The sequence below is a fragment of the Fukomys damarensis genome, unplaced genomic scaffold (assembly GCF_012274545.1).
Source record: "Fukomys damarensis isolate Sample0158 unplaced genomic scaffold, DMR_v1.0_HiC HiC_scaffold_20, whole genome shotgun sequence".
Lineage (NCBI taxonomy): Eukaryota > Metazoa > Chordata > Mammalia > Rodentia > Bathyergidae > Fukomys > Fukomys damarensis.
In genome coordinates this window covers 13909947-13923755 of record NW_022900932.1, presented here as the reverse complement: position 1 = coordinate 13923755, position 13809 = coordinate 13909947, and the positions used below count along the sequence as shown (strand labels likewise).

The following is a 13809-nucleotide window of genomic DNA, read 5'->3' as shown; positions in this document are numbered from 1 at the left end:
AGAAAAAAAAAAAAAAAAGAAAGAAAAGAAGGCTGGGGATCTAGCTCAGTGGTGCTGAGCCTGCCTCACAAGCTCAAGGTCCTCAGTTCGGTCCCTGGTACCGGGGCGGGGGGGACGTCAGACATAAGCCGAGGAATTTGAGGCCAGTCTGGCCAACATAGCAAGAGCCATTCTCAAATAAAGAAAAATCAGAATAAAACTACTTGCGGCTGTCTGCAGTAAGATGGGGTGTGCACAAGAAGACTGGACAGGAAGACTTGGGCTGCACCAGTTTCTTTCAGTGCTGCCGGCCCCCAGTGCAGAGCCTGTGTTCCTGAGGGAGACCGTGCACACCTGCTGCCCACAGCACTGCTGGAGAGGGCACATTTTGGAGGAAAGGAGGGGGAAGCCCCCCACTACTCAAGCCCAGCCCCTCCACCCTGCCTCCCTTCTGATCAGATAACTCATTCTCTGCCTGAAAACAGCCAGGAAGAAAGAGCAGGAAAGTTTCTTAGGGAACAGACACCCAGCCCGCCATGCACACGAGCTGTCTGCGCCGCTGGTTCTGCTTTAGCTGAAACTCAGGAGCAACCTTGCTCTGGCTCTCCTTGCTGTGCCATGTGGCCTTGAGGCACCTGATTTTCTCTCGGCCTGCAGCTCTGTTCTGCAGAAAGTAGGTCTGGGAGACCCAGGGGGCCGGGTGGGTCCCCCACACACCTTGTAGGTCATGAGGTCCGACAGCAGCATCACGTGCCTGCGGTCGATGCTCATGCCGTGGTTGACCATAGTGTACTGGATCTCATTGATGATGGTCGTCCGGGCTGCCTCAATGCCCAGCGTCTTCTCCACCTGGGGAAGGGCAGGAGTGAGCCCGGCGGCTGTGACTTCCGCCTGCCTCCTCCTCTGCCCAGCAGGTTCAAAGCGAACCGGCTGTTTCCTAAGTTGTTAGGCCTGAGGCGGGGGCAGGGAGCGTGAGAGCCGGGCCTGCAGGCGGATGAGGGGCTGGGCGGTACCTCGTAGGTGTTGTTGGAGGTGGTCCGGGTGCCCTTCACGCCGTGGGTGGCCATGACCGCCCGCAGGTTGTCGCCCTCCACCAGCAGCTTGTACTTCTCCTTCCCGCTCTGCTCGTCGATGTGGATGACGGCTCTGGACACCTCAGGGATGCCCTGCACCACCACCTGGACCGACAGGGACGCCCGGAGTGGGGTGCCGTCCTGGCTCGAGTCGGCCCCTCCGGCGCGCACGCCCCTCACCTTGGGGAGGTCCTCCTTCAGGAACTGCAGCACGTAGTACATGGAGCTCTTGCTGCTCTCGCGGGGGGTGACGCACACCACGGCCTCGCCGTGCACCGCCACGTCGCCCGGCTTCACGCGCAGCTTGGAGGTGCAGATGGAGTAGCGCACCGACTCGGCGTTCACCTGTGCGCATGCACGGGGCGCGCCGTGAGGCTGGGGTGTCCCCACCCTGACTTCTCCCTTCCTTTTTGTCACTGGCCCTCTAAGAGGCCTTTTCGGCATTTTAGCCCCCCTCACCCCACCCTGCAATTTTAACACCATGACTGCCTGTGGCTCTGCAAGGACCGCAGCAGTCATCAAAATACAATTTTTTCACCCTAAAAATGAACATCTGTCCTACTGAAAATTCCTGCTTAACCCAGGGCAACACACAGCCCCCTGGGCAGCCTTGGGGAGGCTGAGTGAGAGTCGGAGCACCCAAAATCAGTGCCACTCAGCTCACAGGTGCCCAAGAAAGGCTGCCATCTCCCAGAGGGCACAACGCCACGTTGTGGTGACCGAGTGCTGTGGCCTGTGTGTTTCTGGTGTCTGCAGATGAGCACGGCTCTGGCAGGGTGAGCTCAAAGGGACCAGGCCACAGGGCCCCACACCAGAAACCAACGGGGAGCTCCACATGGCAGCCTCTGCCTATTCCAGCTTATCTGCGCTGGTCCTGGGCCCAACAAGGGACTCACTTCTAGGCGCAGAAGCCTGATCCGCTCCAGGGACAGCTTGACAAGGATGAAGCAGTCGTCAGGGAGAAACACTTCTTCAATGTACTCCGAGATCTGCGGTCCAGAGAGCGGAATGTGGACCGGCCCCTCTCCCTCTCTCTCTCCCTCTCCCCTGCCCGGTGGCCAGCTTGCTCCTCACCGAAGGGATTCTTACCTCCCCCAGGAGGGTCTTCTCAATCCTGCCTTTCACGAGGCGGGCGTAATCGGCGTCATCATCCTTGTCTAGCTGGGCCGTGATGATTGGAGTGCTGTGGAGGAACAGCGGTCACTGCATGGGGAAGTGCCCAGCACAGCACTGCTTTGGGGAACCCAAGTGCCCCGTGTGCCAGCACGTAGCCACCTGCGACTGACTGAGCGGCAGCCGTGTGCGCTACAAAGGGCTTCCTTGGCTCTTAGCCTTGCTATCTCCGGGGTACAGGGGCAACCCCCATCTTCAGAAAATTCTCCCCAACAAGGTGGCACTACCTGCCCCACCTCTCCAGTCCTGAGAAGCAGTTCTTTTCTTTGTTCCCCTTCGTGCAGATCAACTTCCTCCATCCCTGTCCTGCACCTTCTGCCCCTCTGAGCCCTGGTGGTCAGCTGGTCCTCTCTGCTCTGGACAGCATCCCCCAACACCCACCCTCTGGGCTGATGTGACCAGCCGGCCCTCCCACCACTGCGGGTGCCACCGCTGCTGTTCTAGAATCAGGTGTAGCTACTTCTCTTTTAATGCCATTTGTCGTCACTTTGTTAGGTGTGGATCACAGGAGAAAGGATGCCTTTCGTCACTGCAGGCACACAAGTCCTATCATGAAATCATCAGGGAGGTCACAGAATATGGCCACAGGCCAAGTGGCAGACACGCCAGGCTTCTTCAAGTCAGGAACAATGTCAGGAAAGAGAGGAACTCTCCGCTAATAGTGCTTTGATTTTTCCAGTCGTTTTTAACGTGTTCTTTCATGTGACCTGTAGCCGTAAAAAGCCATGGCTTTCATTTTGGCTGCATCCAGGGTTGCTTCCCTCCTTTTTTCCTTTGAGATAGAGCCTACTTAGCCAGGGCTGGCCTTGAACTCAGAGTAACCCTTCTGCCTCAGCCTCCTGAGTGCTGAGAAAACAGATGTGCGGCACCAAGCCTGGCCTTTTAAAATGACTTTTTTTAAAATACCCAAACCACACCAGGACAGCAACTGCACCCGCCTCCTCCGAGTGTAAGACCCTGTCCGTCCCTCTGTGGTACCACAGGTATGCGTGGGACACAAGGATCCGGGTCCCCACGGAGCCCAGCAGGGAGCTGCCCACCTGATGGCCTTGGAGGCATTGATGATCTCCTTGATCCGGGGCACGCCCAGGGTGATGTTCATGGAGGCCACGCCCGCGAAGTGGAAAGTCTTCAGGGTCATCTGGGTGCCCGGCTCACCGATGCTCTGTGCGCACAGGGCACCCACGGCAGAGCCTGGCTCCATCTGGGCCCTGGAAGGAAAGGCAATGGAATTGGTACAGTGTGACGGGCGGGGGAAGAAGCCCGGCAAAGGTGCTGGCGACAGGCTTTGGGTCACCGTCTCTCAACAGAAAGCAAACAGGTGTCACTGGGGCCAGGAGGGAAGTGGCAACGGGCCAGGCTGTGTCTGTGCTGTGGAAAGCAGGAGGGACATGCGAGGCCCGTGTGCGTGCCCCTACCTCATGTACTTGTCCCTGCAGGTCTCCAGGAACTTCTCCAGCTGGGTGGGCGTGATCCGGTCCAACTGGTACAGCACGCGGGGCTGGAAGCACAGAAGCCGGGGGCACAGTCAGGGCCAGCGGCGCCAGCGAAGACCCATTCCTTATGCGTCGGGAAGGCCGTTACCTCTGTTGTGCCGTTATCGTTGATGCCATACTTGTCTCTGGTTTTCTTGATCTTCTCAGAAACCCCCTTAATGAATTTTTTTATTTCCTGAAGGAAGACCGAGCAAATACCAGTGAATGGTTTCTCAGTAACTTGGATGATCTGATTCATTTCCTAAGCTTCAATAATCCAGACCAAGGCTACCATATTTTGGTGGTGGCTAAGTAGATGGCACAAAGAGTGTGGACCCTGGTTCTAGCAAGGCAGCTTTCCCAGACCCACCTTCCCATCTAACCCTCGGCCGCCCCGCCGCTGCCCCAGGCCCTGCTGACTGCAGCCTCTCAGGAGCCACCTCCCTCTCCTCCTGGGTGCTGACATGGCCCGCACCCCCACAAGCCCAATGGGACTCTATGGTTTTGCCTTTCTGTTTCCTCCGGAGCTGTGATGGCTGAGGTGAACACAGCTCTGTACGCACCACAGGCACTTCCAACCGAAGGTCTGCCCCGCTTCTCATCCTGCTGGGCCCGGCCTCTGCCTCACGATCCCACCCGTTCCCAGCTCCTTGCTCCCTTCCACATGCAGGGTTCCTGGACATGGCTCTCCAGGCAGGTGTGGCACATGGCTGCACCTGCGGCTTGCGCTGGGCTCCGAAGCTGCACCTAGGCCTCAGATTGCCAACCAGGAATGAGGAGGAAGGGGCGCTCCGCACGGTGGGTAGGGCTGGCAGGGCAGGGCTGGACACTGCAGACCCGACCCTCCGAAGGGCCAACAGGTTTCAGTGTCAGCACGTCTGGGGGAGAAGCTGGGCCCACCACGTCTCCTGGACGGCCTGCTCTCCTGCTAGCAGTCTGCTCACCTCGGGCCAGACACCAGGGCCATCACAGCCACACCGCTTTAACCCAGGGACGCTTTGAGAATACGGGGAGGGGTGGATGCAGGCATTTCCCTGCAATGGCATCCAGGATCCGATCCTGGACAGGTCGTGGGGACCTGCCGTGACGGCACTCTGCTGTATGCGAGGCCTAGGACGGACAGACACGCAGACAGACGAGTGGGCAGTGTGAGGGGCTGCACATAGGAGGGAGGTGTCTTTCCTCAACTCTGGGGCAGGTTGACGCAACCTGCGGGGAGAGGCCTGGGTGCTCACCCAGCACCCATCCACCACACAGCCGAAGGCGTAAGCACAAAAGGGCAAGTGAGCAGACAACTAGAAACCCACTTGTCCAAAACCCTGAAAGATACCTAACAGAGGTTATGGCTCCATAGCCTCCATCTATCTTAACCCCCCTAAAATAAACCACTTTATCTCCCTACAGACTATCTAGAAATTTCTAGTTATTCCCTTTTCTGAGAATAAAACATTACAACTTCTTTCTTCTCTCTCAGAGATCTGGTTTAATGCCTAGGCTGGGCTCAAACTCTGGCTTTGAGAGATCTTCCTGCCTCAGCCTTCCTAGTTGCTGGGGCTCTGAGCATGGAACACCATCCCTGGCCAGCTATGTTCTTCTGTTTAAATGCCTTAGCATTGGTCCCTGGCTCACAAGCTGTTCTGGCCAGGTGTCGCCTGGCTTGTGAGGCCTCCTCATGAGACTCATGGCATAAACCCCATCAGCAGAGTTGAGGGCTAGGCACAGTCCAAGGCAGGTTCAACACGTTCCCTAAAGTCTGCTGCTGGGGCAGGGGTTTCTGCAGTGTTGTCTCAGCCCACTGGGAAAATCATGTCTCCAGGAGCCCAGGGGGCCAAGGGCTTTCTCTTGACTGCCGTGCTGGTCAACTCTTTCTTCCCCTTGTGAAAGCGTGGGGACACATGGAAGGACTTTCATTTAAGAAAGAACTTTGTTTAATTTCTAAGAACTTGAAAATTCTCTCAAGAGGCTGCTTCTGAAGGAAACTCTCCAGACCCACTAATCGGGCTGCCTTTGCCGACAGTGCCGGTTACTGCGAATCAGAGATGGAACTCAGAACTGGAGTGGCTGGGAAGGACGTGCCACACAGCACTGAGTTCCCTGCTCCATCGTTCAGTGGGGAGGAGAGCGCCTCTTCCCAGTCACTGATGTTGGCCCTGCCCCTGTCTGGCCCCGATGGCCTTAGTGGTCTGCTGCCATCTGACGGCCAGGTGTTGAAAGCTGCCTCACCTGCTGGCACAGGGAAACAGGAGCAACGCCCCAGGCCAGGCTGACCCAGGAGTGTTCATCTGGGAGGAGCTGTGTACCCCAGGAGTGAAAGGACGGGCACCAAACCATGGCCCAGTAGGCTTCGGGGATTACTTCTGGGGCCACCACACGGACAAGGAAGAAATGACTTTCCTTACACAGAGGTTAGGACAGAGATCCTGGAAGTTCAGTTAAAAAAAAAGACAAAGCTCATTTGGTGGGGAGGAAAGCTGAAGTACAGTACTAATCACCTGGTCGAATCAACAACCTGTGCACACTAGAGGAGCCCACGACAAGGAGCCTGATGAATTCCCCCGCCATTATGAATGTCCCGCTCAGCCAGCTGCACACCTGGCAGTGGCAGCCACGGGCAGGCCAGGCCCAGGGCCACTCAGGTCTGGTTCAGACTACGGATGGAGAACACTTGACAGCTCAGAGAGAGCTGCCCTGGCCAGTGGATCCCAGACCCATCTGAGCCGACCAGGAACAGCGCCCCCAGAGGGCAGGCACAGGCGGTTAGTCATCCTTCATCCCAAGTCTGCCAGTGAACAGACACTACCTGTCAGGAGGTCACCTGCAAGAAAGGGAGTGATGCAAAGAAAAACCCATGTGCGCCAGAACCCGGAGCGAAATGTGCTGTCTCTCAGGCCTGTGCAGAGCTGCAGGCCGTTACCCTCTGAGCTCGGCATCCATACCACGCTAGCAAGCACCTTGCTGCACTTTCTCACAGCCTGTCTCAGTTAAAGTCTTTGAGGGCAGAGAGAAAAACAAAGAATTACACAGTCCATACCAAAATCAAATTGTAATCTAATGTATTTTTAAAAAAGAGGAAGACATGGGGATCTAGTTCAGGGGTGCCACTGCCTACCTCGCAAGTGCAAGGGCCCAAGTTCGATCCCTGGTACCAATAAAGAAAGAAAGAAAGAAAAAGAAAACCGAGGGAAAAAAAAAGCAAAGGCACTCAGGCCAGCCATCGCCTGCGGTGTCCCCTGAAACTCAGAAGAGGCTGCTTCCTCCTTTCATGAATCTGCATGGGGGAGGGAGAGGGAGAAGGGCAGAGGGAGGGGCGGAGGGGAGGGAGCCGGGCTGCCCTAGCAGAAACTCTCTCCCTTGAGCTCTTCCATCAGTTTAGTTTCGGATGCACCACACTGAGAGGAGCTCTTGCCAGCCGGCTCCTCTGCTACACAGGAATATAATCAGTGCACGGAAGCAACTGTTTATCGACTTCTACCTTTAGTTTTTGATCTGAACCACAACGGAGAGTGTGAAGTTCACACAATTAAAAACCCAAAGCAAAGCCAACCAAAAAATCCACAAGAGGGTATCCAGGTAACAGGTAGGAGAATAAGCAAGGTTCGATGGATTTGTGATCCACAATAGTAAGGAAAGAGCAATGTAAAATACATGGCAGTAGCCGGGCCTGGGGGTGCACGCCTGTCATCCCAGTACTTGGGAGGCTGAGGCAGGAGGATCACTGTGAGTTCGAGACCAGCCTGGGCTACACAGTGAGTTCCAGATCAGTGTCAACTACATAGCGAGACCCTGTCTCAAAAAAACCAAAATACATAAATAAAAATAAAATAACATTCATGGCAGTAAAGTAGAGCTACTATTGTAATCCAAACAGATTCTGGAACGGCTAGTGAAGGAACGGTGCTGGGGTAAGGAAGAGGGCAGGGGCTGCCGACAGCAACAGGGCTCAAGAGTCAGTCTTCTCGTGTTCTCTTCCACTACAGAACCACATCTGGGAGAGACACGAGGGGGAGTTCTTCGTGCTGACCAGTGAGGCTCTGCCCACGCCATTTCTGAGTCCCTTAATACGGGAACAACTGTGTCAAAAACAAGACACCGCCAGGGTAGGAGGCTCAGTGGGAGAGCGCCTGCTCATTATCGCCAAGGTCCTGGGTTCGATCCCCAGCAATGCAACAATGAAAACTCCCCAGTGCAACAAAAACCCCCAACTGCACCCTGAGCTTATCAAATCCAGGCTCCTGGCACCGGCAAGTGGGCAACGAGGCAGGGCGTACCTGCAGGAAGCTGTCCTGGCAGCACAGGAACTCGCTCTTCTTCATGATAGCCTCGGAGGTCAGGGCCAGCTCGTTCTTGCTGAGCGCAGGCTCGCTCCGACATGGGAAGACGGCCTGAGGAAGGAAAGGAAACTGGGGTGTGGGGTGGGGTAGGAGGAGTGGCACACAGGTCCATGTCCCAGAGATCACCCAGGTGGGCTTTTAGCAACCTGTGATTTTCCTTCCAAAACAAACTGTGGACTCATCTCCCCTACTTGCCCCTCTCTGTGTCTTTCGCACTCAGGGTCTCACTGTGTAGTAGCTCAGGCTGGCCTTGAAGTCGGCGTTCCTGCCTCAGCCTCCCCAGTGCTAGGATTACAGGCGTGTGCTGCCACACCTGCCACACCTGCCTACCTTCCAGAGGGTGAAAAGCAGATAAACTGATGCTCCATTTTAGGGCAAAGGCTTCCTGGTTTGGTGAGTGTTGTTCCATTATTTCCCAACCTCTACCCCAGCCAAGATTTGCTTAAAAAACGTATGCTGTTAAACAACAGCAGCAAACGCAGACATGTCCAGAGCGAAAACGCTCACACCCCTGAGCTGGTGAGATGACCCGCACACTCACTGGCTGTGTACCTTCCTACTGTGAGGGCAGGTCACTGGGGGGTCACCTGTGCCCTGCTGGTGGCTCCTCCAGTGCCTCAACCTGGAAAACATGTTCAGGGCGTGTTTAGGCCACCTTGGTTAGTTTCTGGACCTGGAACTGCTGTCCAAAGGCTCATGTGTGTAAAGCCTGATTGGTATTGTCAAATAGCCCCAAGGGGTCGTTCCAAATTAAACTCCCTGGAAAAGGAAATGAAATGAGCCTGCTTTCACTGACAAGACTTACACACTGGTCTGTAGTACGCTCTACTAGACACAGAAAGAAACAACAGCCTTACAAGTGGCATCTGACTACTGCCAATACTACACTTTCTTTTCTCTTCTTTTTTTTTGGCACCAGGGATCAAACTCGACCTTGCACTTGCAAGGCAGGCAGCGGAACCACTGAGCTAAATCCCCAGCCCCAGACTTTCAAATAAATATTTTTTCCTTTGAATGCTGAAGATTATGCAGAGTAACACGGTGAGAAAAATATTAATCCCGTGCCCAGGCGGAGATGCCCAGAGTATGAAGTACAAGCTGATGCTCCGAATGGCCCCACAGCTCGAGCCTCGCCAGAAGTGCTCTGAGGCTCTTACTCTGATGTTATCCAGAACCCTTTTAAACTCCAGCGGTTCATCCTTGCCCTCCATGGCTGCAGGGTCTAAGCCATCTCCCCCGTAAATGAACTGGATGATGTCGCCGGTGGAGCTGCGGACTGTCAGGTCGTACTGCGAGCAGAGGTCTTCGAGGGACTTGACGAGCCGTCTCTGAAGGAAGAGGGGGAGAGGGCACCTCTGCATCACCGACACCCACCCACAAGGAGGACGGTTTTCAACTCCAGGGTTCAAGGGCACATGCACTTTTTGTTTCGCAGTGCCAGGGTTCAAGCCAAGGACCTGGGAACGCTAACTCTGCCACTGGGCCACACCCCCAGCCCAAGGCCACAATGCAAGAACTGTAAGCATGTAAAGAGCCAGGCGTGATGTGCACCCCTGTAATCCCAGCACTCAGGGAGCTGAGGCAGGAGGGCTTTAAGTCCCAGACTGGCCTGGGTAACTTAGGAATTTAGCAAGACCCTGTCTTAAAACAAAAAACTGAAAAAGGGCTAAAGGGCTAAGGATGTAACTCAGTGAAAGGCTATGGGTTCAATCCATAGTACTAGGGGTGGGGGCATCACATAAAAGCACTACTAGAAATCCCTTAAAAATGCCTCCTGACCCTGAGACTAACACTACCAAGAGCGTCTGCCCAGCCAATGCAGGGAGACTGAAAATATGCCCTGGTGCCTGTGTACCTAGACTTTTTTTTTTTTTTTGTACAGGGGATCAAACTCGGGTCCTTGTGCTGGAGAGGCAGGCAGCGGAACCACTGAGCTAAACCCCCAGCCCTGTGCAACTGGATTCCTACAGTGTGAGCTGCACCAGGGCTCTGCCAACTCTTGTTTTCCTAGGTGGCTTTGCCTCCCCTCTTCTCCCTAACAGATAAACTAATGTCATGCTTTGTCTTTTTAAAACAACTTAAACCAGGACTGGGGGTTTAGCTCAGTGGCACTGCACCTGCCTTGCAAGTGCAAGGTCATGAGTTCCATCCCCAGTACGGCAAAAAAAAAAAAACAACAAAAAAATTCCACTGAAGCCAGGACCCCTGCAGATGTCAATATGAATTACAGGGTATCAGGAGCAGCCCCGGCACAGGGGAACAAGACAGACAGGGATGACACCAGCAGGTGGCACCCACGTCCCCAGGCAGGAGAAGCCTTTGGCGGTTCCTCCAGGCAACTAGAACACAATTCCCTCTCGCCAGCATGGAGTTCTTTCTGGTCAAGACGCTGCTCTGGCAGAGTCACACTGTCTACTTCAGAAAGATGAAGGTAAAAAGCAAAGCACATCATGGCAAGAACATCTGAGTCTGTTGAGTTTCGGAAAGCGGCAGCACACTCCAAAACCGGAGCGAGTTTTCCACTGGAAGCTGATTGTGAGTATCAACTAATGCCCAACAGGGTACAGAGGAGGCCCGGAAATCTGTGTCCATGACTCCATTTCCACCCTCCCCACAATCCTGTGCTCTGGCTGCTCCAGTCTCTGGTTCAGCAATCCTGGCCTCCCTGTAGGCACGGGCCAGGCTTCCAGAGTGGGGATGGAGAAGGCATGACACTGACCCAGCAACTGGGAGTGTCTCGTCAACTTCAACTGGTGTTAGCAGTTAGAACATTAAAGACTGCGGGGGGTGCTAGAGCTCAGCGGCAGCCCTGGCTCCAGGCCCAGCACCACCATGAAAAAACAAAACAAAACAGCACACAAATATGTAATAAGTCATGGATCAGAGCACAGAGAAGGCATAATCATTGGAGACTGAAAAGAAAGCCTTGCTCTGGTCTCATGAACACAGAAGGGATAGTGTTCAGTCCCTTGCCACATGTTTGTGGCAAGGCATACAATACAAGCACAAGCAGGGTGTGGTGGTGCATACCTGTAATCCTAGCATTTGGGAGGCCGAGGCAGGAGGATCACTGTGATTTCAAGACCAGCCTCAGTTACATGGTGAGTTCAAGGCAGCCTGAACTAAACAGCAAGACTCTGTTTCCAACCCCCTCAAAACTCTCAAGAAACAAAAAATGACCCCCAAAACAAAACCCAAGCACAGATAATCTCCCACTTTAGCATGTGCTCCAGTGTGGTCACTCCAAAGTAGCTTCCTTGCTAATGTTGCTAGTCAAGCCAATTAACATCTTAATAATGAATGACGTAAGCAGTTGCCAGGTGGGCTGGGAATACTCTTGATACTAGGAGGAAAGTGTCGTCACCCCTCCTCCACAAACTGGGACTCAGGTGTGGGAGGTTTGGTGGCCTCCTCTGGGACACAATTCGGCACAAACCCCCCCCTCTAGTGTAGCTCTGGCCTGCGTGGCTCCAGTTGACCTTGGTCATTCGAGGTACACACGATGATGTGTGATACGTTACTACATGTTTGTTTTCTATTTCCAGTTTGAAATTTTCCCCTTGACAGCAGATAAATTAGAGCTTACTGTGTAAAACCTGCACACACTGAGCAGCCAAGCTGCCACGCCCTGTTCTGCCTGTGCTCCGGGCCCTGCTTCTTCCGGTTACCTGCATGTATCCAGTTTCTGCCGTCTTCACAGCCGTGTCTACTAGGCCTTCCCGACCAGCCATGGTGTGGAAGAAAAATTCAGTTGGTGTTAAACCAGAGTAAAAGCTGTTAGCCACAAAGCCTTTGGCAGCAGGGAGCTAGGGAGGGAAGAATCAGACCAAAAAAGAAAAAAAAAAAAAAAAAAAAAAAAAAAAAAAAAAAGAAAAGGCCCACACTTCTAAAATCCATGCAAATATCAAAGCATCCCACCGCTGACTACAAACAGCTGGGCAATGTGTTCCTGCGAGACAGTGAGCGCACCCCCTGCCTAAGAGGGGTGATTTGGGGGTGCATGGCACTTCGGGTGCACTGACTGACAGCGCTGGACTGTACACTTTAAATGGACAGATACCATGACTGGAAAACATCTTCCTAATCAAGTATCACACAGAACGGGCAAGGGCCTCGCGCATGGACTGGTCTTTGTCCTCGGGGGACCACCTGGATGAACAGGCCTTCCACACTCACCAGATCCACTCCTTTGATCCACTTACCTTTGAGTGTTTCTCAAAGTGAGGCAAGGACCTGTTTTCAAAGCCATCTGGCACACGGGAGCCGCTGATGGCCTGCTGCCCCACACAGGCGATCATCTGTGAGATGTTGATGAAGGAGCCTGGGGGAGGTCCGGAATATAACTACTCACTGGAGCGACGAAGATACAAGGGCCAACACGGAGAGGGTGCAGCAAGACGAGAGGGACAGAACGGGCTCGGGCCAGGCGGAGCTGTCAGCCCCAGGGCAAGGCAGTGAGGGTGACTGGGTTGGGGGCAGTCTGAGGGAGGGCCAGGTGAGTCGGTGTCTGTCTCTCTTTTTTGCTGTACTGGGAATGTACCAAGGCATTGCATGTGATGGGCAAGCTTTCTACCACTCCGCTATGATCCTAAACTCTTTGAAAATTTTATCTTGAGACAGTCTTGCTAAATTGCCCAGGCAGGCTTCAGACTTGGGAACCTCCTGCCTCTGCCTCAAGTATCTGGAATTACAGGCGTGTGTGCCACTATACCTGGATAGCTGTCTCTAAGAAGGGAGTAGCCACCAGGCTGGACTTTTGGAGGATATAAAGTGTGGACACAAAGAAGGATTGGGAGGGGTAGAAAAGTAAGAAGCAAAGAGGGAGGAATGAAGCCCGTCGTGATGCTGCAGGCCTACACTGCTTGTACTCAAGGCTGAGGCAAGTTCAAGGCCAACCTGGACTTCATAGTGAGTTCAGGCCAGCCTGGAATATGTAGCAAGACCTCTTCTCAAAAACAAAACAAAACAGCCAGGCGTGGTGGTGCCTGCCTGCAATCCTAGCACTTGGGAGGCGGAGGCAGGAAGATCGCTGTGAGTTTGAGAACAGCTTGGGCTACATAGTGAGTTCCAGGTCAGTCTCAACTATATAGTGAGACCCTGTCTCAAAAAAAAATAAAAAAGTATTTGGCCACAGCGCTAAATACATCACTAAAAAGATCCCTAGGTTCCTTCTAAGGTCAAGTTTGCTGAAAAGCCCTAAACTCGGAAACCCGCCCACCTCTCTGCCTGACTCTGAGCCTGTCTGCATTCAGGACTGTGGCAGGCCGCTCCCAGGCTGCACGCATGCACCTGTACCTTTGGAGCCGCACAGCGCCATGGTGAGGGGACTGTTGCTCTTGTCCAGCTCTCGGAGGCAGGCGCTGCCCGCGTGGTCTCGGATCACTGACAGCTCCTTCAGGATCAGGGCCTGTGGAGAGGAGGAGAAGAGCTAGGGTTGTGCTCACTAGCTCTGTGGGTCACAGGTCCGAAAAGCCAGATGTCAGCTGTCCAGTCAGTAAGTTTCGAGCCTGAGAGGACTAAAATGCCCTCGTTTATACAAATGCCTGTGTCTTCTACAAAGTTCTAGAGTTGGTGTGTGGAGCAAATCATTCTAAGCCACAAAAACCTGAAAAGTCAGTTGCACAGTCCGCAGAGAAGGCTGTACAACTGCGTCTGTACACACCGCTGCACATACATGTGCGTGCACCCCTGTGCGATCGGACTCTGCTGCTGGTAAGAGGGGCCGCTTGCACCATTCATGCAACTTGTCTTTTTTTTTTTTTTTTTTTTTTTTTGTGT

At 53.9% G+C, this 13809-nt stretch overlaps 1 protein-coding gene across 3 annotated transcripts in view; it reads right to left on the bottom strand.

Annotated features, from left to right (window-relative positions):
• Positions 1–13809, bottom strand: part of Polr3a (RNA polymerase III subunit A) — a 39487-nt gene that overhangs the window by 4534 nt on the left and 21144 nt on the right. For 2 of the 3 annotated variants that reach the window (XM_010607849.3, XM_010607842.3), the window contains exons 17-29: positions 13327–13438; positions 12234–12352; positions 11700–11837; positions 9189–9359; positions 7969–8082; positions 3810–3896; positions 3644–3726; positions 3266–3436; positions 2142–2235; positions 1949–2041; positions 1233–1397; positions 993–1157; positions 697–828 (exon numbers count right to left, since the gene is read on the bottom strand). In XM_010607849.3, the coding sequence (XP_010606151.1) occupies positions 697–828; positions 993–1157; positions 1233–1397; positions 1949–2041; positions 2142–2235; positions 3266–3436; positions 3644–3726; positions 3810–3896; positions 7969–8082; positions 9189–9359; positions 11700–11837; positions 12234–12352; positions 13327–13438 (1644 nt within the window). The remainder of the gene's footprint in view (positions 1–696; positions 829–992; positions 1158–1232; positions 1398–1948; positions 2042–2141; positions 2236–3265; positions 3437–3643; positions 3727–3809; positions 3897–7968; positions 8083–9188; positions 9360–11699; positions 11838–12233; positions 12353–13326; positions 13439–13809) is intronic. The other variant, XM_010607856.3, reaches the window with a different exon arrangement.